This window comes from Cnephaeus nilssonii (assembly GCF_951640355.1).
Source record: "Cnephaeus nilssonii genome assembly, chromosome: 4".
Taxonomy (NCBI): domain Eukaryota; kingdom Metazoa; phylum Chordata; class Mammalia; order Chiroptera; family Vespertilionidae; genus Cnephaeus; species Cnephaeus nilssonii.
In genome coordinates, this window is record NC_137075.1 from 25,616,230 (window position 1) to 25,640,871 (window position 24,642).

The 24,642-nt window shown below is 39.8% G+C and overlaps 1 protein-coding gene and 1 pseudogene across 7 annotated transcripts in view; both read left to right on the forward strand.

Annotated features, from left to right (window-relative positions):
• The window catches only part of HECTD1 (HECT domain E3 ubiquitin protein ligase 1), a 93,358-nt gene that overhangs the window by 13,650 nt on the left and 55,066 nt on the right, over window positions 1-24,642 (forward strand). For 5 of the 6 annotated variants that reach the window (XM_079767952.1, XM_079767955.1, XM_079767956.1 and 2 more), the window contains exons 3-10: window positions 11,144-11,378; window positions 15,113-15,340; window positions 16,633-16,914; window positions 17,010-17,280; window positions 18,722-18,798; window positions 18,884-18,982; window positions 23,258-23,372; window positions 23,950-24,124. In XM_079767952.1, the coding sequence (XP_079624078.1) occupies window positions 11,144-11,378; window positions 15,113-15,340; window positions 16,633-16,914; window positions 17,010-17,280; window positions 18,722-18,798; window positions 18,884-18,982; window positions 23,258-23,372; window positions 23,950-24,124 (1,482 nt within the window). The remainder of the gene's footprint in view (window positions 1-11,143; window positions 11,379-15,112; window positions 15,341-16,632; window positions 16,915-17,009; window positions 17,281-18,721; window positions 18,799-18,883; window positions 18,983-23,257; window positions 23,373-23,949; window positions 24,125-24,642) is intronic. The other variant, XM_079767953.1, reaches the window with a different exon arrangement.
• Window positions 3,926-6,272, forward strand: LOC307097539 (aconitate hydratase, mitochondrial-like; annotated as a pseudogene). Its single transcript has 2 exons — window positions 3,926-4,678; window positions 4,899-6,272. The product of its transcript is annotated as an aconitate hydratase, mitochondrial-like (transcript).

Genomic DNA, 24,642 nt, shown 5'->3' on the forward strand with positions numbered 1-24,642 from the left:
TTTTTCCCCAATCTTTTTTTCTCTATTCTTCAAATTGGATAGTTTTCTTTTAAATTTATGTTGAAGTTTACTGATTGTGTCATCTTCATTCCACTCTTGAGACCACCCAGTGAATCCCCTCCCTATCCCATATTGTATTTGTCATTTCTCAAATTTTCACTTGATTGTTTTTCACACTTTTTATTTCTCTCCTGGAAAATGTCTGTTTTCAATCATTTTAAAAATGTTATTTACCTCTTGGAATATAGTTATAATAGCTGATGTAGAGTCCTCTCTGATAATTTTAGCATTTATGTTGTCTCAATCTTACATCTGTTGACTATCTTTTTGAGTTGGACAGGTCACATTGTACTGATTCATTGTATCTTAAGATATTTTGGATTTTATCCTAGACATTTAGAATATTATATTGTGAGACTCTGGATTTTATAAAAATTTCCTAGAGTATGTTGATTTTTGTTGTGGCATGCAGTCAACCTGGTAGATTAGACTGCAAGTTCTGTCTTGCCCACTGTGGGTGGTGGGTGGTTCGAATGTCATTGGTTTCAAAACCCTTTGTTAGGATGTTTGGGTCTACTCTGCATGTGTCACTTAGAATTTAGTCTGGGACTTGGATGGTAGATTATGTCATAGTTCTGTTGTCAAAGTCATTAGCTCTGTTCTGCATATGTGCAGCTGAGAGGTGAGCTTGGGACTTGTGTCAGGGATCCTTTTTGTAGCTCTTTCCTCCCCAAGTCTTCCCTTATCTTTTGGCTTCCAGAAACCTTTTTTACCTAGTGTCCTAGCCAGAAAGCTGGGGCTCTTGGATTTTAGCCACACTTTCTCTTTGCTGTCTTCCCTTCTTTCCTCTTGTGCTATCATACAATTTCTGGGGCTGGGACTGTCCTGGAGGTGAAAGTAATGAGAGAAAAGAGAAGAAAATGATAGGATTACTCTCGTGCTTTTTTGACCCACAGGTGTTTTTTTTCTTTCTTTATTTTTTTGTTTTGTAAAAGATTATTGAATTTTAGAGAGAGAAGAAGGGAGAGGGAGAGAGAAACATTGATGTGAGAGCATAACATCGATTGGCTGCCTTCTGTACACCTCCCTACCAGAGATGGCGCCCACAACCCAGACATGTGCCCTGACCAGGAATTGAACCAGCAACCTTTCAGTGCACTGGATGACGCCCAACCAACTGAGCAAGAGCGGCCAGGGCATGGGGTTTCTTTTTTTAGTACTCAGTCTTCCTGGGCCTTATATGCTGTGGCACCTCCTCTGGACTGTGCATGTGCCACTAAGTTTTCTCTGTGGCTTACACTTGGGGCTGGCTTGGGGCCAGGCTGGGAGGAAAAAAACTCCCAGAATTTGTCCCCACATCCTCTGGTTTACAGAGGCCCCTTTTCTTGGTCCTCTTAGTTTTTTGTTTGTGTTCCTACTAGATAGTTTTAGGACTTGGCCTAACCCAGTGGTTGGCAAACTGCGGCTCGCGAGCCACATGCGGCTCGCGAGCTGCGGTTTGCCGCTCTGTTGACTGAGTTTGCCAACCACTGGCCTATCCCAAGTCCCAAAACTGGAAAAGAAAAGAGGAGAGGAAAAAACACCCTTTAACTCACTTCCGTCAAGGATCGTTACTTGTTTTTACTTCCTTCCCCAATCCATTTGCTGTTGTTTACTATTCAGAGTCCTCAGTTGTTTTTTGTGTTATGTCCAAGGTTTTTGGTTATAATCTTTGGGAAAGACAGCTGTAACAAGCTTACTCTAGTTGACTAGCTCTAAAGTTTACTTTTATTTTTTTTTTGAGTTACAAAATATGTTTGTTTCAAAATTTGAAAAATCAAAGTTTAGAGAATTAAAATTATCTCTTAATTGCACAATCTAGAAGTTAGCCATTTTACCTTTTTGCTCTAGTTTTTTTCTCTCATGTTAAAACACCATAATGGATATTATTCTTTTCCTTTTCTGTTACCTAATATTTCTATGAAAGAATATTTGTATCATAGTAAGTCCTTAGTAAGCAGTTTTTAAAAACCTGGTAATCTATCATGTATGTGTCATATACTTAATCATGCCTTTAATATTAGCTCTGTAGGTTATATCAAAGTGAGCACGTCTGTATATACATTATTGCCCGATAACATATTTTTTGAATTGTTGACTTCAAAATCCTATCTAATAAAGAGGGAATATGCTAATTGAACATCACGCCCTCACAAAGATGGCGGCGCCCACAGCCACAAGATGGCGGTGTCCAGTCCCCTTAGCCCTGCTGGTGTGGCAGGCTTGCAGCACGGCGGGCCTGCCCCGCGTGCCTGCCTCCAGAGTCCCCCAGTCCCCTCAGCCCCCCAGCCGCCCAGGGCCAGCCCGAGGGACGACCCAACGACTGAACAAGCAGGCTGCGTGGGGTGACCAGGCCGGCAGGGGGATTAGTGAGGGACGACCAAACAACTGAACAAGCAGGCTGCATGGGGCGACCAGGCTGGCAGAGGGGGGTAGTTGGGGGCGACCAGGCCAGCAGGGGGGCCAGTTAGGAGCAACCAGGCCGGCAGGGAGGGGGCAGTTGTGGGCGACCTGGCCGGCAGTGGGGGGTAGTTAGGGGTGATCAGGCTGGCACGCAGAGGCAGTGAGGGGCAATCAGGCCGGCAGGGGTTGGGGCAGTTAAGGGGCGACCAGGCAGGCAGGCAGGTGAGTGATTAGGAGCCAGCGATCCCGGATTTGGAGAGGGATGTCTGACTGCCAGTTTAGGCCCAATCCCAGCAGTCAGACGTCCCCCGAGGGGTCCTGGATTGGAGAGGGTGCAGGCTGTGCTGAGGGAATTCCTCCCCCCCCCTCCGTGCACGAATTTTGTGCACCGGGCCTCTAGTAACATAGAAGGGAAAATCAGTTTCCTTTATCTGTTTGAAATAATATTTAATTATGTTTAGAATTTTGACCAAATATGTTTATATGAGATTACCTTCTTTTAACTAATTTAAATGGTACTGTTTTTGGTAGAGGATCTTCTGTTTTTTTACTGTTTTGAACTTTAGAGTTGATTATAGGAAAATCTAATTGAAAATAATTTTACAAGGTTTCATTCCTTACAGGCATGAATGAATAGGTTAATAACTTTTTATTTTTATCTTTTAAGAGAAATTTGAATGATGTTTATATGTGCCAAGTGTGGTAGTTTTATATTTTGCCTCAAGTCCATGTTCATCCAGAAATAAAGTCTGTATTAAATATACAGAAATAAAATGATTGATTGAATTTACTTTGGGATTTATTTTTGACTTTTGCTATTTTAATATATTTTTATTGATTTCAGAGAGGAGAGGAGAGGGAGAGAGAGATAGAAACATTAATGATGAGAGAGTATCACTGATGGGCTGTTTCCTGCATGGCCAACACTAGGGATCGAGCCCACAACCTGGGCATATAGCCTGACCTGGAATTGAACTGAGATCTCCTGGTCCATAGGTCGGTGCTCAACCACTGAGTCATGCTGGCTGTGGGCCGACTTTTGCTATTTTAATTAGACACTTCTTATATCTTGAAGTCTTTTTGTGTGTGTGCGTGTGCATTTGTATGTACGTGTATACAATGTTAGATTCTTTTTTATTTTCTTGGTGGGGGTTGACTATTCTGTATTTAATTGTAAAAGTTTGTTAATCCTGTCATAGCCAAGTATTATGGAATGAAGTTAAAAAGTAATTACCAATTTAGCAGAAATTTAAAGGTAATATCTTTCTAAGTGGCCTAGGAGTGGTGAGATAAATACTCTAAATGCTTCTGGTAGGATTATGCATTAGTATAGCTTCAGAAGTTTGATAATATCAGTCAAACTAAAAATGTACACATAGAAACACTTCTGAAAATCTTTCTTTCATAAACACTGGTACAATTGTACAAAGATATATTTTAAGATTATTCGTTGCATGCAACTTCATCTTTGTTAGTGCACAAAATGGCGCCTTACAGCCTCCTGGTTATCCAGCTGCAGAGTGAATCACCTCTGACCCTCTTTGAGAAGATTGTGTATGAACACCTGGTGACTCATCCAATCAGGAGATTGAGCAGGGCAAGACATACCTGTGGTTGCTGCCCATCCATATGGCCATGCAGTATGCCACAGCCCAGATGGCCATGCTGCAGCTCATCTGCATTGTGCTGCCCAAGGAAGCCATGCCGTCCACCATCCACTATGACCATCTGATTGAGGCCCAGCTTGGAGGCGAGAAAGACCTGCGTCAGGCCAACACATAAACCAAGAAGTGTATAATTTCCTGGCAACTGCAGGTGCCGAATATGGTGTGGGCTTTCTGGGGTCCTGGCTTTGAAATCATTCCCAGATTATTCTGGAAAACTATGCATACCATGGGGTTCTTCTGATTGGCACTGATTTCCATACCCCAACAGTGGTGGCTTGTGGGGGTAGGCATCTGCATTGGAGTCTGGGTGCTGCTGTTGTGAACATCATGGCTGAAGTGCCCCAGGGTGATTGGTATGAAGCTGATTGGCTCACTCTCTGGTTGGACCTCACCCAACAATGTGTTTTTAAAGGTGGCACTGGTGCTATTGTGGAGTATCATGAGCCTGGCGTAGATTCCATATCCTGCTCTGGCATGGTGACAATCTGCAACATGGGCACAGAAATTGGAGCCAGGACTTCAGTGTTTCCTTATAACCACGGAATGAAGAAAATATCTGAGCAAGACAGGCTGGGCATGCCCTAGCTGGTTTGGTTCAGTGGATAGAGCGTCGGCCTGCGGACTGAAGGGTCCCGGTTTCGTTTCCGGTCAAGGGCACATGCCAGGAGTTGTGGGCTCGATGCAGGAGGCAGCTGATCGATGATTCTCTCATCATTGATGTTTCTATCTCTCCGTCTCACTTCCTCTCTGAAATCAATAAAAAAACATATTAAAAAAAGAAAAAGACAGGCTGGGCAGACATTGCCGACCTTGCTGTTGAATTCAAGGATCACTTGGTACCTGACCCTGGTTGCCATTATGACCAAGTGATTGACATTAACCCGGGTAAACTGAAGTTTCACATCAGTGGGCCCTTCACCCTCGACCTGGCTCATCCTGTGGCAGAAGTGGGCACTGTGGCAGAGAAGCAAATATGGCCATTGGACATCAGAGTGGGTCTGATTAGCAGCTACACCAATTCCAGTTATGAGGACATGGGTGTTCAGCAGCTGTGGCCAAGCAGGCATTAGCCCATGGACTCAAGTGCAAGCCCCAGTTCACCATCACACTGGGCTCTGAGCAGATCTTTGCCACCATTAGATGGGACAGCTATGCACAGGTCCTGAGGGGTGTGGATGGCTTTGTCCTGGCCAATGCCTGTGGCCCCTGCATTGGCCAGTGGGGCAGAAAGGACATCAAGAAGGGGAGAAGAACATAATCATCACCTCCAATAACAGGAACTTCATGGGACACAATGACGTGAGCCTTGAGACCCATGTCTTTGTCATGTCCCTAGAGATTGTCATAGCACTGGCCATTGCTGGCACCCTCAAGTTCAACCCAGAGATTGACTTCCTGGTAGGCAAGGATGGCAAGAAATTCAAGCTAGAGGCTCCGGATGTGGATGAGCTTTTCCATGCAGAGTTTGACCCTGGGCAGAACACCTACCAGCACCATCCCAGGGATAGCAGTGGGCAGTGGGTGGTGTGAGTCTCACCAGCCAGCACCTCTAGCTTCTTTAAGCCTTTTGAAAAATTGGATGGCTAAGACCTAGAGGACTTGCAAATCCTTATTAAGTCAAAGGGAAGTATACCACTGACCACATCTCAGCTGGCTCAAGTTCCGTGGGCACCTGGACATCTTCAACAACTTGCTCATTGGTGCCATCAACATAAAAAATGGCGAGACCAACACTTTGTACAATGCCGTCACCCAGGAGTTTGACACTGCTCTCTACTACAAGAAACATGGCATCCGGTGGGTGGTGATTGGAGACAAGAACTATGGTGAGGACTCAAGCCAGGAGCATGGCAAAACTGGAACTCGGTCACCTTAGGGGTCAGGCCATCATTACTAAGAGCTTTGCCAGGATCCAAGAAACCAACCTGAAGAAACAGGACCTCCTGCCCCTCACCTTTGCTGATCCAGCCGACTACAACAAGATTCACCCCGTGGATAAGTTAACCAGGGTCTGAAGGACTTTGCCCCTGACAAGCCCCTGAGATGCATCATCAAGCATTCCACTGGACCCAGGAGACCATCCTTCTTAACCATACCGTCAACAAGATCCAGTTCGAGTGGTTCTGTGCTGGCAGTGCTCTCAACAGATTAAAGGAGCTGTAACAGTAAGGTCCTGCTCTGCCACAACCTCCCACCCTGCTCCTCTGACACAACTAGTGTCACAAGTGCAATTCTGCATGTCATCGGAACCAGATCTGATCTGATCCAGCTGTGGCTTCCTCCACTGAGATGGTGTGGCCAGACCACCTGTCCTCCCCTCCCTGAGAACACTAGTGACCCATGGTTGGAGGGTTGTTAAATAATGTTTCAGCCCTCTTCCTTCCCTTTTTTAGTTTGGTTCAGATCTTGAGCAGCTCCATGCAGCTGTATTTATTTTTGATGAGAAGACTCCCATTTAAAGTTTTTTTCCTGTCGGATCATTTCACTGGTAGCTGAAGGATTTTAGAGAACCTTTTGCCCTTGCAAGGAAAGTAAGAATCCATACTCAGTGACTGTTAAAAAAAAAAAAAAAAAAAAGGATTGTTTATTGCAGCATTGCTTCAAATAGTAAAATACTGGAAACCACTTAAATGGTTAATAATGTATGGCAATTCATTATATTGGATACTATGTAGAATTAGAACGATAGAGCTAGGTCTCTTTATGTTTATATGGAAAGGTGGTCACAACATAACTATTGAAGAAATGAGCAAATTATAGGATACTATTTATAGTATGATCCTACTTATAAATAACAAAAAGCTTAATGACTAGGCTAGGCACTGGAATCATCTGGTGACTTGTTTTCTCACATGCCCTGAATACTGGCTTTATCTAATTGGGATCTCTCCTGGGTTTGTTAGTTGCAACACCTGCTGGCTTTGTGATGTGGCTACTTGGACTTTCTCACACCATGATGGTTGTGTTTCAAGAGCAAGAGTCCCGAGAGAAGCCAGTAGGAGCTTTTATTGGTTTATGTTTTAGTTTTAGAACTCACAAAGTGGTCACTTTCATTGTAATCATAAACCTGTCCAGAATCAAGGGATGAGAACATAGGCCCCCTCTCAATGGGAATAGTATCATAGTCACACTATAAAAAAAGAATATATGGAGATGTGGGATGGGAGATAATGTTGTGTATATTGTTTGAAAAATGCAATCTGCCACATAATTCTTCAAGCTTCCATCCTTAGCACATGCCATTCTTTTCTTTTTTTAAAAAATATTTTTTTATTGATTTCAGATAGGAAGGGAGAGGGAGAGAGAGATAGAAACATCAATGATAAGAGAATAATTGATTGGCTGCCTCCTGAATGCCCCCTACTGGGGATCAAGCCTGAAACCCTAGGCATGTGCCCTGATCGGGAATCAAACATGATCTCCTAGTTCACAAGTTGACACTTAACCACTTAGCCATGCCGGCTGGGCTGCACATGCCATTCTTCTTAGAATACAAGAGCTTGTCTGCTTGGCCAACTTCTACAGTATCATTTATTGAGCATATTTTATGTCCTGAGCACTGTACTACATATTTTATATTATCTTAAATACTTGCAATAACTCCTCAAGTCAGAGAATACCTCATTCAACTGGAACTACTACTTTTTGTGTGAGGTTTTTCTTTCTGCAAATCCCCTGAGTTGAGCTTTCTATCTGAGAACTTTTTATGAACCTACTTCTTTTAGGTTTCTATTATAGCACTCATTTGTTTTTATTTAATTACATTATCTTTCTCTTTACTAAACTGAACTTTTTGAGACAGGGATTATTTTCATGTATTTATCAAATATATGAGTGTCCATTAGGTAATAATTACTGGGCTTGATTGTAGGAAAACCAAGATAAGTTATAGACCCTGCTGTCAGGAAGCTCATATTTTCATGGAGGAGACAGGTAAATGGTAAAATATGATATAGTTTGATGGATGCTTTAAAAATATTTTAAAATTGATTTTTAGAGAGAGGAAGGGAAAAGGAGAGAGAGAAACATCAATGTGACATCTATCTGCTGCCTCTTGCATGTCCTCTATTAGGAATCGAGCTCACAACCTGGGCATGTACCCTGACTGAGAATCGAACTAGCAACCTTTTAGTGCTTGGGAGAAGGCCCAACCAATTGAGCCACACTGGCTGTTTGTGATAGATGGGATTCACTGAATGCTCTGAGGTTGGCCTAAGGCAGGCTTCCTAGAGGAGGTACTTTCTTACCTGAGCCTTCATAGATTTTCAAAATTTAAATTTAAAAGTTGCTTTGAAAAGACGAGAAAAAAAGGAGAAAGGGGTATAACAGTGTTTCTTATAGAGGGCATGTGCAAGGGCATAGGATCTGAAAACTTTTAGAGTCAGGTGGGAATTATGAGTACTATCCTATATAATAAAAGCCACAAGATGGCTGTGCGCACAGCAAAGATGGGGCCCGGTGGCCGCTCCACGCAGTGAGGCCTAGGGGTCTTGCAGCTCTGCGCGGCGCGAAGGAGGCCGGTCACAACGTCTCCGCTGCCTCACGTGCAAGAGGTGGGTCTTGGCAGAGGAGGCGGGTCGCAGCAGGGGAGGGCAATTGTGGGTAATCAGGTCAGCAGGGGAGGGCAGTTGGGGGCCATCAAGCCAGCAGGGGAGGGCAATTGGGGGCCATCAGGCCGGCAGGGGAGGGCAGTTGGGGGTGATTAGGCCGGCAGGGGAGCAATTAGGTGTCAATCAGGCCAGCAGGGGAGCAGTTAAGGGGCGATCAGGCTGGCAGGTAGAAGCAGTTAGAGGCAATCAGGCTGGCAGGTGAGTGGTTAGGAGCCAGCGGTCCTAGATTGTGAGAGAGATGTCCAACTGCCGGTTTGGGATCGGGCCTAAACTGGCAGTCGGACATCCCCCAAGGGGTCCCAGATTGGAGAGGGTGCAGGCCGGGTTGAGGGACCACCCCCCCCCCCCCGTGCATGAATTTTGTGCACCGGGCCTCTAGTCTATATATATAAAAGGCTAATAGGCTAAGTGCCCCTCCCACCATGTGACCGGTTGCTGTGACATGCACTGACCACCAGGGGGCAGACGATCAACACAGGAGCTGCCGAGCTGTAGTGACTTGGCAGCGGCCATTCTTGGGTGACGCACCCCAAAACCAGAGAGGAGGGAGCCCAATTCCTCCCGGGGCTGTGCGATTCCACCTTCGGCCGTGGGTTATGTTGGTTCTGGGGCACTGTCGGTTCCACACCCTGTACAACAGCAACTTTGCAGAGTGCCCTCTTGCGGTCCGTGACCCCTCAGGGGATGTCAGAGAGCCAGTTTTGGCCCAATCCCCGCAGGCCAGGCCGAGGGACCCCACACCCCGCTCACTCCACAGACGCTGGGGAGGGACCAAGGGAGGTTGGCTCCAGGGTGTGTCCGGTTTGTCTCTCCCAGTCCCGCCCCACCAGCCACCTTCTAATTAATTTCCTTTCAATGTGCATGAATTCGTGCACCGGGCCACTAGTTTCTAATGTTTGGTAAAGCAGGAGTAGAGTGTTTGTATGTGAAGTGGTAGAGAGGGCAATGAATGAGGCTGATCACAGGCCAGATGCGTAATCCTGATGAATTTGGATTTTATCCTCAAGGTAGTAGGGAACTAATGAGGAATTAAGCCAGATATGACAGTCTCAGATTTGTGTTTTAGAAAAATTACTTTGGCCCTAGCCGGTTTGGCTCAGTGGATAGAGCGTCAGCCTGCGAACTGAAAGGTCCTGGTCTGTCATTGAATGCAAGATACTTCTAAAATCTTTGTGATAAATTCCTGCTTTATAGATGATCTTAACTTAAGATTATCTATATAGATATTAAAGGGTAGAGCTACTTTGAAGTTCATACAGATAGTTTTAAAAAGTTGCTAAAGATATGCACACACTAAGAATTGAAGGAAAAATAATTTCACCAAAACATGGAAAGTACTGTTTTGTGTTACTTGTAGCCCATATGCAGAGAGTTAGAATAATGTATTTGATGTCATATACTAAGATTTCTACCAAATGTAAATTATGGTCTTTTATATTTTAAATGTTGATTAAAATATAGGGGATATTGTTAACTCAAAAATTTTGCTTTGATAAAACTCTTACTCAGGTTTATAATAGCATGTGTTAGACTGTTCATAGGAGGGAAGGGTAGCTAAAATTTAATTACTTTGATATTGTGACAAGGTACTTTGCTAAGTGTTTAATGTATATAATTTCATTTAATCTTTATAATATCCATATAAAGTAGAGATTGTTAAGATATTATCTTTGTGTGTGTGTTTTTTTTAATTATGTTTTTGCTTTTTAGAGAGAGAGGAAGGGAGAGGGATAGGGAGATAGAAACTTCGATGAGAAACATCATCGATCCGTTGCCTCTTGCATGCTCTCTACTGGGCATGTGCCCTGACTGGGAATCAAACTAGTAGTGACCTCTTGGTTCATGGGTGGATGCTCAATCACTAAGCCCCATCAGCAGGGTGATATTATCTTTGTTTTACAAATGAGGAAACAGGACCAGAAAAAGGTTACATAGCTGTTGTTCTGGTTTTAACCTGGTCTGTTAAACCCCAAATCAACATTTGTTCTCATAAAATATGAATTGAAGAATGTCCCTGGCCTTCAGAAACTCTTAATGTAAATAAAGAAATAAATTGATACACTAAACAGTGTGGGCACTGTTTTTATTAGGTTTGAGGAACATGAAAGTACCACAACTATTTGGATAGGTTAGGGAGGGTTTTATAGAGCATTTGATATTCCAGCTGAGTATTGAATAGGAATTTTTTAAACATGGTTTCAAGTTAATGCTGCTACTTTAAATTGTTTATGCCTTGATATTTTCAGCAATGATGAAATTAGCATGTGAGTATTGCTATGAGATTAAAAGCAATGTGAGAAATATTACCTAATACACAGACGATCCAATATGAACATATGTCATATAGTTTTATCTATTATTTAATATTGTTTTGATGTTAAGAATTTACTAATTCTAGGTGTAATTTGATTTCTTTTACTGCAGATGCCCTCCTCGCACTTTCTTACCAGCCCTCTGCAAAATTTTTCTTGACGAAAGCGCTCCAGACAATGTGTTGGAGGTAACAGCCCGTGCCATAACATACTATCTGGATGTATCTGCAGAATGCACCCGAAGGATTGTTGGGGTAGATGGAGCTATAAAAGCACTTTGTAATCGGTTGGTTGTGGTAGAACTTAACAACAGGACTAGCAGAGACTTAGCTGAGCAATGTGTAAAGGTAAGTCTCAATTATTTATTGGCCCATTTGAAGATCACTTAAAGAATAAAAAATATATTTTGCTAAAGAAATGAAATTCTTTCCTCCATTATCAGTCTTATTTTATTGAGAGCGGTATCCATCAAAGATAAATTTTTTTTTTTTAAATCCTCACCCGTGGATATTTTTTCCATTGATTTAAGGACTGTGAATCAAAGGAGATTCCATGTGACTTGGGAAAAGAAATCTTTGGCTGGTGTTGCTAAGTGGTTAGAGCATTGGTCTTGCACTGAAGGGTTGCAGGTTTGATTTCCAGTCCAGGGCACACACGTGGGTTGCAGGTTTGATCCCTGGTTGCAGGAGGCAACCAATGGATGTGTCTCTGTCACATCAATGTTTCTCTCCCTCCCTCCCTTCTACTCTCTTTTAAATCAATGGAAAAAATATCCACGGGTGAGGATTTAAAAAAAAAATTTATCTTTGATGGATAATTGCAGGTCACTGGTAATGCTCTTGTTTGCTACCTCAATGCTCTTCAGTTCTGGTAGCCACTAATACTTTTGATAGGTTGTCCCTGTTCTCAGCCAAAATGATTTTGTACCTGGCATGAAAATAGTAAAAACCACCAGCACAACAACTAGCACTGACCACCATTGCCAGTGTTGTATGAAACACTTAATATATATTAACTCACTTAATTGGTTTAAAGTTTTTTTTGGGGGGGGGGTAATATTAGTTAATAACATTACATAAATTTCAGATGTACAACTTTATCCAACTCATTTAATCTTTTTTTTTTAAAATATATTTTATTGATTTTTTACAGAGAGGAAGGGAGAGGGATAGAGAGTTAGAAACATCGATGAGAGAGAAACATCGATCAGCTGCCTCCTGCACACCCCCCACTGGGGATGTGCCCGCAACCAAGGTACATGCTCTTGACTGGAATCGAACCCGGGACCCTTGAGTCCGCAGGCCGACGCTCTATCCACTGAGCCAAACCGGTCAGGGCCCAACTCATTTAATCTTAATGACAATTTTGTATGTGGTTGGTGCCACTAATATATCATTTCTCTTTTAGAGGTGAAAAGAAAATCAAGCACACCGAGATTAAATGACTAGCTGGGGATGATACACATAGTGGCAGAGCCAAGATCCAAAGATCACGAATTTGAAGATTAGAAAGTCTGGTTATAGAGCCTATGGATTTAACAATTTTGCTGTATTCTTTTAGAATTAGCTGTTTTGTTTTATTCCTGGTGGGGCTAATTACAAACCCTGGGACTCTAAAAGCATCAGTATTGGGTCAGTAGTTTACTGGAACTAGTTGTGAACATTTAGATTTTACATGATTCTCTTCTTATGATTCCTGTTTTATTCTTTTTATGATTCTTGTTCTAGGTCAGCAGTTTTCAAACTTTTTGTCTCAGGATCCCTTTACAAGTCTTATTGAGGACCCTTGAAGATCTTTTGTTTATAGAGATTAAATCTATTTATATTTCCCATATTCGATATTGAAATTGATAAATTTAAAGTATTTTTTAATATATCTGAAAATAAACTTATTACATGCTAACATGCATTACATTTTTAATTTCCCAAACAAACAGAAAATTAGAAGAGTAGCATTGTTAAGCATTTTTGCAAGTTCCTTTGAAAAAATGTCTGGCTTAATAGAAGACAGCCAAATCCTCATATCTACTTCTGCATTTAGTTGGTTGCTATGTCACACTTTATGTAGCTTCTGGAAAAGTCTACTTTATACTCCTGAGAGAATGAGAATGAAAAAGAAAATTATCATTATAGTATTATTATGAAAAAAATTTTGACTTAAACTATCCCTGAAAATCATGTCTTTCTCAGACTTGGAGAATTGCTGTTTATAAATTAATGTCTTGACTTTCTGCCTTTGTGGCTGTAGATTTATTTCTGTTTCTAGTCTCAGAGGAAGAGGTATCCATTTTCCTATTTAGAGCTTTTCTCCCATCTTACTCTCTTTATCACATCACTTCATGCTTCTTCCAGGGCTGGGGTTTTACTCTACTGCTTATACACTGACCTGTGTTTTCAAACTCTTTCTAGTTTGTTACACTCTACTCTCCCTTTCTCTGTGTCCTTTGTAGATTATTCTTACTTATTAATTTGCTAGAGGCCTGGTGCATGAAATTTGTGCACAGGTAGGGTCCCTAGGCCTGGCCTGTGATCAGGGCCGATCTTCCCTGGCTGCCTGAAGCCGGCCCCACCCCCCGCCACCACTGCCACCCGTCGCCCTCTGTGTGTGGGGTGACTAGCGGGGTGATCGGTGCCCCGCTTGCACCCACCTTGGCCTGGCACTGCCTGCGTCTGCCGCCATCCCCCCTCTCCCCCAACCCCCCAGTTCCCCGTTCCTCATCAGGCAATCAGAGCTTGCTGGCTGGGGGGAAGGAGCAAGAAGTTGGCGGGCAGCTCCTGTATTAAGCGTCTGCCCCTTGGTGGTCAGTGCGTGTCATAGCGACTGGTCATTCCACCATCTGGTCGATTTGCATATTACACTTATGTATCTAGATGGTTCTTCAGTGGTAGTATTTCCTAAGAACTGTTTTTACCTTCTTAAAACTAAACTGCCTAGACGGTTTCATCTGTCAGCTTTAGTACCATTCATATGTATATGCCCCTCACATCTTTTTCTCTATACCTGACCTCACTCGTGAGTTCTAGACCTCATATTCAAAGGCCTGTTGGATGATTCCAGCTGAATTCATTATCTTTCCTACAGGTGGACTCTTATTCTGATAATTGGCATTAACTTTCACCTAGAGTCTAAAAAACACTTAAGACAGAAATTTTTGTTTTAGCCTTTTTTCCACTTCTCACATGTAATTAATGATCAAGTCCTTTTCTAGTTTATTTTCTTGTTTGTCCCTGCTCTTAGTGCCTTAGTAAAGCCTTTATCCTCTCTTGAATACCAGTGCTTGAATTTTTACAACTGCTACACTCTCCGCATACTCCGTTTCTCAGTTATTAATTGAAATTTTGATCATATTATTTCCCTGCTTAAAACATTTTTCTTGCTTTCAGAATAAAGTCTAAATTTCTCATATGCCTGAATGACCTATAGACCCTACTAACTCTTTAGTTCTACCAGAACACCTTAAACATGAACATAATTTAGAAAATAAAAGTTGATTTTTAATGTTTTGATATTCAGAGTATGAGTGAGGATGATGAATAATGTAATATTTAGCATTTATTGAAAATTTTTTTGAATATGTTTTTATTGACTTCAAAGAGAGAAAGGGAGAGGGAGAGAGAGAAACATAGATAAGAGAGAAACATCAATCGGCTGCCTCTCCTGCATGTCCCCTACTGGGCATTGAGCCCAAAACCTGGGCATGTACCCTGACTGGGAATCAAACTGGCAACCTCCTGGTGCATGAACAACACTTAACCAACTGAGCACACTGGCTGGGCAAAAAACAACAACAAAAAAACCGTGTTTTTTTTTTTTAATGTTTAGAATCTTCACAAACTTTTGTAAATTATTTATAGTTTCTTAGCATGCCATGTACGCTTCATCATCTAAACCTACATTGTCCAATATGGTAGTCATGTGAGTATTAAACATTTCAAGTGTGGCTACCAAATTTTTTTTTTTTTTTACTTTCAAAAAATGTGGTTACTAATAAATGTGGGAGGGCACCTTATATTTTCTGTGATTCTAGAAAATTAAAATTGAACTTACTTATTTTTTTGTTAATTTTGTTTTACTGTTATAGGTGCTGGAACTGATATGCACTCGTGAGTCAGGAGCAGTCTTCGAGGCTGGTGGTTTGAATTGTGTGCTTACCTTCATTCGTGACAGTGGACACCTGGTTCATAAAGATACCTTGCACTCCGCCATGGCTGTTGTATCAAGACTCTGTGGCAAGATGGAACCTCAAGATTCTTCTTTAGAAATTTGTGTGGAATCTCTGTCTAGTTTATTAAAACATGAAGATCATCAGGTAAGTAAATCACTGTTGTGTACTTTGATTTTAAAAAGTAATTTTATAATGTCCCTTATTTATAACCATGATATACTGTACAGGTCATTCCATCTTCTCTTTCTCTCACTGTATATCTCATTTTTTGTTTTGGCAGTGAATCATTTTATTTTATTTATTTTTATTTTATTTATTTATTTATTTATTTATTTATTTATTTATTTATTTATTTATTTATTTATTTAATTTCTTTATTGATTAAGGTATCACATATTTGTCCTCGTCCCCCCATTCCCATCCCACACCCCTCCCCATACATGCCCCCACCCCCCGGCAGTGAATCATTTTAAATTAAAAGTATTATGTGTTCGCCCTGGCCATTGTGGCATTGTGGCTCGGTTAGGTGTCATCAGTTTGCAGACTCAATCACCACTAGGGGGCATGTAGGAGGCAGCCGATTGATACTCCACTGTTACATTGATGTTTCTCTCCTCCCTCTCCCTTCCTCTCTCTCTAAAAATCAATTTTAAAAAATCTTAAAAATAGTAATGTGTTTATTTCTAAAACTTAAATGTTTTAGAAATATATAATTTTTAAAGCTACACTTGTACTCTAATTTGTTGACTCAACACAATTTTGTTGACTTGAAATAGTTCTCACTGAAGTAAAATAACACAGTATTTAAAATCTTCTATGTGTAAACTTTTGTTGAATTCACATATTTGAGAAATTTAAAGTCAACTTTTAATGTTTTTTAACATTCAGATGGTAATTTTTAGTTAATATTCATAGATTATCTTGGCAAAGTTTTATATAATATTAGTTAATATGGAGCTTTTGCTGTCCATCTAGGTTCTTTGCATATGTCATTATTAAGCTCAGACAGTGAATTATAGGTACTATTATTCCCATTTTACAGATAAGGGAACCGAGGCCTTGGGCAGTTAAGTAACATCTTCATGTCATACAGTTAGAGTGTGAAGCCAGGATTAAACTCTAGACAGATTGTAAGCCTTAATCTCTTTGCTACAGCTACCTTTCTTATAGTGTCAGTATTGGAATAAGCAGTACTAGTTCTTCTTACTTAGGGGAATTTAAAAATTTTTATTTATTGATTGATTTGAGATGGGGGGAGAGAGGACAAAACCTCCATCTGTTCCATGTATTTATGCATTAATTGGTTACTTCTTGTATGTTTACTGACTGGGATTGAACCTGTAACCTTAGTGTATTGGGATGATGCTCTAAGCAATTGAGTGACCTTCCAGGGCCTAGGTGAATTTTATCAATATGCATATTCTTTACATCATTAGGTTTCAGATGGAGCTCTGCGATGTTTTGCATCACTAGCTGACAGATTCACCCGTCGTGGTGTTGACCCAGCTCCATTAGCCAAACATGGATTAACTGAAGAGCTCTTATCTCGAATGGCTGCTGCTGGTGGTACCATATCAGGGCCATCATCAGCTTGCAAACCAGGTCGCAGCACCACAGGTGCGCCTTCCACAGCTGCAGATTCCAAATTGAGTAACCAGGTATCCACAATTGTAAGTCTGCTCTCAACACTTTGCAGAGGCTCTCCAGTAGTAACACACGTAAGAATGTTTTTGAATTATATTTTTAATCTTTCAGAAAAAGTGTTTTTATATAATGTAAATATATTAAACTCTTTCCTCCATTCTCTTTCTAGGATCTCCTGAGGTCAGAGCTTCCAGATTCAATTGAGAGTGCATTGCAGGGTGACGAAAGATGTGTGCTTGATACCATGCGTTTGGTTGACCTTCTCTTGGTGCTATTATTTGAAGGACGAAAGGCTTTGCCAAAGTCTAGTGCTGGATCTACAGGCAGAATCCCAGGACTCCGGAGATTGGATAGTTCAGGGGAGCGCTCACATCGGCAACTTATAGACTGTATTCGAAGTAAAGATACTGATGCCCTTATAGATGCAATTGACACAGGAGGTTGGAAAAATTTTTTTAATATAAAAAGAAAACTAAGCCCTGTCTGGGTGGCTCAGTTGGTTGAATGTCATCCCATATAACAAAAGGTTGCTAGTTTGATTCCTGGTCAGGACACATAGCTAGGTTTTGGGTTCAGTCCCGGGTCGAGATGCTTATAGAAGGCAACTGATAGATGTTTCTCTCTCCCTCCCTCCCCTTTCTTCTCTTTCTAGAATCAATAAAATATGTCCTTGGGTGAGGATTAAAAAAGAAAAAGAAAACCGAGATAAGGAATTATGTAGGCATTTTCTAGTTTCTAGATTTTGAACAGTATTTTTAGCAGTTGTGCCAGATAATGGCCAGAACCCTTCAATAGTCTCTCTTCTCCCGATGTATATAAATATCAGTCTTGTATGTGGTAAGACCTTAGTAAATGCTTCTTCAATGAGTAAATGAAATTTACCCGTTTTATTGCCAAAACGAGATCATTCCAATTCTAAGGTGACTTACAGATTGAATTTAGGGCTGTTATATTCTCAAGGTTAACGAATTTGGCACAAGTTAGTTATTATTATATATAGTAAAATTTTTAAGACTGCTTCATGAAGTTATGAATAAAATATAAATTGGTGAAAGATGTTTCTGGCTCATCAGACTTGTCTTTTGTTCTTTTTAAAACATTTTTTAAAATTGATTTTTAGAGAGAGCGGAACATCGATTTGTTGTTCCACTTATTTATGCATTCTTTGTTTCTTCTTCTTTTTTTTTAATTTAATTTTATTTTTTTTCTTGGTTTCTTCTTGTATGTTCTCTGACTTGGATTGAAACCGCAACCTTGGTGCATCAAGATGTTGCTCTAGCCCTGGCCAGTGTGGCTCAGTAGCTTGGTCATTGTCTCAGGCACTGAAAGGTTGCTGGTTCAATTTCCGGACAGGTCACATGTCTGGGTTTTGGGCTTGATCCCCAGTGGGGTGCATGCAGGAGACAGCCAATCAATGTTTCACTCTCACATTAATGTTTCTCTCTTCCTTCTTCTCTCTCTAAAAATCAATAAATAAGATTAACAAAACAAAACACGACACTCTAACCAACTGAGCTACCTGGCCAGGGCCTATGTTATTTTTATTAAAAATGGGGATTCGTTTCTTTTCCATAGGTAGGGCATTAAGTAGTTAGTACCCTATAGAGTTATGTATTAATTATTTTTTATTTTTGTCTTGTTTATTTTTAAGGGTTAAATCCTTATAAATCTTCAATGGCTTTAAAAATTTTAGAATACTTTTTCTGAGCAGAATTTATGTTTGCTGATTATTAACTACTTTATAGTTGATCTAAATGTTTAAAATTGGCTCTGTATTTAGTGATTATTAATGATAATCTTTAAATGGCTCCCACTTTAGAAAAATTTGGTATTATTTTGTTGCCTTTTAAAAATTTTATTTTTTTCCCTTTAAACTTCTAGCCTTTGAAGTAAATTTCATGGATGATGTGGGTCAGACACTGCTAAATTGGGCCTCAGCTTTTGGAACTCAGGAAATGGTAAGCTAAAAAATAACAGTTAATGTTTTAAATCAAAGGTAGAAATATTAATAAAGCAACTTTATGATTCTTCATCATTTTACAGGTAGAATTTCTTTGTGAAAGAGGTGCTGATGTTAATAGAGGTCAAAGATCATCATCATTACATTATGCTGCATGTTTTGGAAGACCTCAAGTAGCAAAGGTAAAGTCCAAGTTTTTAAATTATTAATTTAATATTTGACACATACATGATTCCAAAATTAGAATGATATAAAGACTTCTGTTAAGTCATGCTTTCATGCCATCTTTTTAAAAATTTTTAATGTTTATTTTTAATTGATTTCAGAGAGAAAGGGAGAGAGAGAGAGAAACATCAATGATAAGAGAATCATTGATTGGCTGCCTCCTGCATGCCCCCTACTGGGGGGAGGATCGAGCCCACAACTTGGGCATGTGCTCTTGGCCGGAATCGAACCCGGGACCCTTTAGTCCACAGACCGATGCTCTTATCTCCTGAGCCAAACCAGCTAGGGCTCATGCTATCTTTATTCACTCCATTTCCCCTTGCTTACTATAGATAAGCATTTTTTATATTATTTCTTGTTTATATCTTTTTAACATTTTTAATACAGATACAAACAAGCAAAAGTATGTATGCTTATTGCCACCTTATATTAAATGTAACATATACACACTGATCTATACTTTTCCTGTTCCCTTTAATAATATACATATAGATTGAAGACCTTTTACAAAGTTGGAGAGCTTTTTTATATCTGTATGTTTGCTTTGTGGATGTATTGCAAGTTTATTCAGCTAGTCATTTAATGCTAAACTCTTGTTGTTTCCAGTTTCTTACTTTTGGCAATGAATAACTTTGTATTGGCATACCTCTGAGATATTGCAATAATGAGATCCATAATCCTTTGGCTGATGGAGAGTCTTGCTTTCCATTTGTAAAAAACAGTATCTTTGCAGCATAATAAAGCAAAGTCCAATAAAAAGAGGAATTCCTGTACATTTTTCTATTATGTCTATTTAATAGTAGATCAAATATTTTATTTGCAGAAGAATCATAGTATTTCTTTATTTTATTCCAGAGAGGAAGGGAGAGGGAGAGTGAGAAACATAAGTGATGAGAATCACTGATCGGCTGCCTCCTACACATCCCGCACTGGGGATTGAGCCCACAACCCAGGCATGTGCCCTTGACTGGAATCGAACCTGGGACCCTTCAGTCCACAAGCCAACACTGTCCACAGAGCCAAACCAGCTAGGGCAGAATTATAGTATTTTTGACTCTTGGTTTACCAAAACAATTTGGAGAGTTCTTTTTACAATTAGGAGAAATTGAGGTTCAGAGAGGTCAAATGGTAAGGATTGAACCAAGTATGTTTTCTAGGTCTCTAGAATCTTCTTACTGTGAAGTAATTTGGTATAATGCAATGTTAGTTGGCAACAAAATCAGGCACACCTGGATTCAAGTCTTAGCCCATTAACAAAAAAGGCTGTATGGCCTTGGGCAAGATTCTTAAGTTTAACTTGCAGTTTTATCAATAAAATGTGTATATACTCCTAGCATGATCATTATAATAACTAGAGGCCTGGTACGCAAAATTCGTGCACTTGGGAGGAGAGGTGGTGGTCCTTCGGGCCGGTCTGCGCCCTCTCACAGTCTGGGAGCCCTCGGGGGATTTCCGACTGATGGCTTAGCAGGCCTAAGCCAGCAGTCACACATCCTTAATGCTGCCGAGGAGGTGGGAGAGGCTCCCGCCACCACTGCTGTGCTCGCCAGCCGTGAGCCTGGCTTCTAGCTGAGTGGTGCTCCCCCTGTGGGAGTGCACTGACCACCAGAGGGCAGCTCCTGAATTAGTTTTTAGAGAGAATGCCCCCTGGTGGTCAGTGCATGCCATAGCAACCGGTCGTTCCGCTGTTCGGTCGATTTGCATATTACCCTTTTATTATATATATATATATATATATATAAGATTAGAAAAATGCATGAAAAGCACTTAGTATAATAGTTGGCCTATCATAGATAACTCAAATGGTAGCTGGTTTTATTGTCATTTTTACACTATTAGAACATTTTTGATGACACCTTAGTTTTTTAACCTGCGAAAGGTGGTCGCTTCAAGCTTGAATTCTGTCAGTTTGAATTAGTTTTTAGAGAGAATGAAGCTTCTAAGGGTGCTAAAAATTTTGATGAGCCACTTTTTGCCCTTTACTATTTAAAAATTATGAGTGGTTGAGTGGGAGAGAAGGAGCCAAGTGAATTGTATCTAATCCTAACCTATATTGATGAGCTATAGCTGCTATTACTGACAATGATATAATAGGTAATACACTAGGCACTTTAACTTTGGCAGCTAGTGTCTTAAGTATTTAACATGTCTTTTTTAATCTTCACAGGCTCTTCTATTTTTTTTTTTTTAATATACTTCATTGATTTTTTATAGAGAGGGAGAGGGATAAAGAGTTAGAAACATCGATGAGAGAGAAACATCCATCAGCTGCCTCCTGCATAACTCCTACTGGGGATGTGCCTGCAACCAAGGTACATGCCCTTTACCAGAATCGAACCTGGAACCTTTCAGTCCACAGGCTGACGCTTATTTTTAATTGATTCTAAGATACACCTCCACATTCTTCCCCTACCCCCACATGGAATTTTACATCTCAAATAGGAAATGTTTTATAATTGCTCTTGGACACATAGAAATTGCAGCATAATTATCATTACCTGTTCATGCAACAAAAATTGTGAGATGGATTTTAGTAACTTGAATGAAAAACCTGTTCTGATAGAAGAGAACTCTCAGAATGCTGTATCACTATGCTTTTATGGCTCAGATGACAGCATTTTTGTAGAAATACAAACATGGGTGACTCTGAATCAAAGGGTAATTATGAAGAATTGTGCTCAGAATGTGAAGTTACAGAAATTTTCTAAATTTATGTGAAAAAAAGTAATATGTGAAAAAAAATGTAAATTTTAAAAAGTTCTTTTAGTAAGTAAAAAAAAAGTTCCAAGCAAAAATAGTATTGTTGCAAAGTTTAATTGACATTGTTTTTTTTTCTTAGTAGCTCTTAATGATATTTTGAATGATCTATGGCAGTGATCGGCAAACTCGTGAGCCGCAGTTTGCCGCTCTGTTGACTAATGAGTTTGCCGACCACTGTCATATACTACCCTTTACCTCTTTGCACACAATATGCCACAATTGCCTAATCCTCACAGCTTCCAACTACACGGTAACATTTAGTCTAGTCCAGTGGTCAGCAAACTCATTAGTCAACAGAGCGGCAAACTGTGGCTCACAAGCCATGGTTTGCCGACCACTGATCTATGGCAACTTTAGATTTCATGAAATACGAATATATTGTGATTCTAACCCCAGCCCTTTGGAATTTTTAGCCAGTATTGCATACTTTCCTGATGTGTGTACTATGTATGCACTTATTTGTCATATTTATCTGTTCATTACATCATAACAAAGTTCAAAAAACTACCTCTGAGGCTGATAGGAAAAATGTGGGTTTTGTTCTCTATTCAAAAGAGCTTATAGTCTGCTTGGGAGAGAGTCCAGTGTCCATTAAAAATTGGTGAACAGGCCCTGGCCGTTTTGGCTCAGTGGATGGAGCGTCGGCCTGTGGATTGAAGGGTCCCAGGTTCGATTCCGGTCAAGGGCATGTACCTTGGTTGCTTGCAGGAGGCAGCTGATTGATGTTTCTCTCAACGATGTTTCTAACTCTTTATCCCTTTCCCTTCCTCTCTGTAAAAAATAAATAAAGTATATTTTTTAAAAAATTGGTGAACAAGCCCTAGCCGGTTTGGCTCAGTGGATAGAGTGTCGGCCTGTGCATTGAAGGGTCCCAGGTTCGATTCCGGTCAAGGGCACATGCCTGGGTTGTGGGCTAGGTCCCTGGTAGGAGGCGTGCAGAAGGCAGCCGATCAATGACTCATCATTGATGTTTCTATCTCTCTCTCTCCCTCTCCTTTTCTCTCTGAAAGCAATAAAAATATATTTTAAAAAATTTGTGAACAGTGTGATTAGTACTTAAGACCTAAATTTTGTAGTGCATGCTAGAAGAATTGATTTAACTTGGTTTTGTTGAATTGATTTAATTGGCAATATGTCGGAAATGATGAAGATGATTTCCATGTCACAAACTGAACCCTAGTAGCTCAGATATTGGGAGGAGTAGTTTGATAGAGAAGATGACAGGTTCATATGTGAACATACTTAATTTGAGTTGTTAATAACCAAGTGAAATTAATCTATACTTTTTTTCAAGTTATAAATAGACAACTTCTATGGTGATATATGCAAAGACAGATTTGAATTGATATCTGCTTTAAGTAATTCTGTAAGTCAGTAATCTAAAGTATATGTGTACAATCTAATGATTGCAGAGTTGGATAGTAAAGAAATAAAGTGTTGTTATCTTCAAATTAAATGCCTTTCTTTTTTAGACTCTATTACGACATGGTGCAAACCCAGATCTGAGAGATGAAGATGGGAAAACTCCCTTAGATAAAGCTCGTGAAAGGGGCCATAGTGAAGTAGTGGTTATTCTTCAGTCTCCAGGTGAGTGGTAAAATCTTGCCTGTTAAGCCATTTGCTATTATTTTTCAGCTTTACTTGCATAGGAGTAGCTTTTTGTAGACATTAACATTATGTAGGTGCATTATTTCTATAAAGTCAAATAATTATATACATGCACACATTTAATAAACGTTTAACACGGTACTGTTCTGTGTTCTTAGAGACGATGGCTGTATGATTTCAGAGAGCCCAAATCAAAAGTTTAAGGAGTCTGGAAATATCATAAAGAGTTGTTGGGTATTGTGTAGATGACATATGTACGTTTATCAAATTTTTAAGTTTTCATAGAATATATGAATGCATAACCTCTGTGATATAGTTTATAGAATTCAGGTGGAATATTCAAAATTATCTCCTTAAGTTGTGATTTAGCTCATTGGAGGTGCTAATGTTCTTCAGTATTCTTACAAGCACCTTTGATAGATACAGCATCTTAATTTCAATTTAATTATTATTAATTAGGGATAATTATAGTTTTGAGTTGGGCACATTTTAATATTTTTTAATTGAAAGGAAAATTTTCCCAAAAATTATTTTACTGAACAGTATTTGTCTGCAGGTGATTGGATGTGTCCAGTGAATAAAGGAGATGATAAGAAAAAGAAAGATACAAACAAAGATGAAGAAGAATGTAATGAGCCAAAAGGAGATCCAGAAATGGCACCCATATACCTGAAAAGGTTATTGCCAGTGTTTGCACAAACATTTCAGCAAACTATGTTACCTTCAATAAGGTAGTTATTCATACTCTCTGTACTTACTAATTAAATTATGCCAATTATATATTTTATTTATCTCCCTTTTCCACAGGATTTGGGGTGTATTTTAATATTGCAAAGATATGATAAGAATAAAAATTAGATTGGAGAGTTAAATCTTTTCTTCTGATCTGACTTAGGAGAAGTCGTTTAGAAAATAAAAGAGACAAGGTTTCTAACAGTTTTCGTAGCTTTCTGAATGTCAAAAATTTTGGGGAAATTTTGATAAGTAAGCAAACATTTATTGATCTTTATGGAGGCTTTTTTGGTAGAATTAGTGTGATATGGTCTTTGGAGAATTTGCCCAAAGAAATGAGACTTGGGTCTTGCTTACTGTACCTTTGCAGGCTAATGAGAAAGACCAGTAATAATACAGAGTGATAATTGATAGATTAGACATATAATGAGTCCTCTGGAAATATAAGTTATTTAACAACTAATTGGGCTGGGCAAATTGGAAATGTTATGCAGAAGTGAGATTTAAATTGGGTTTT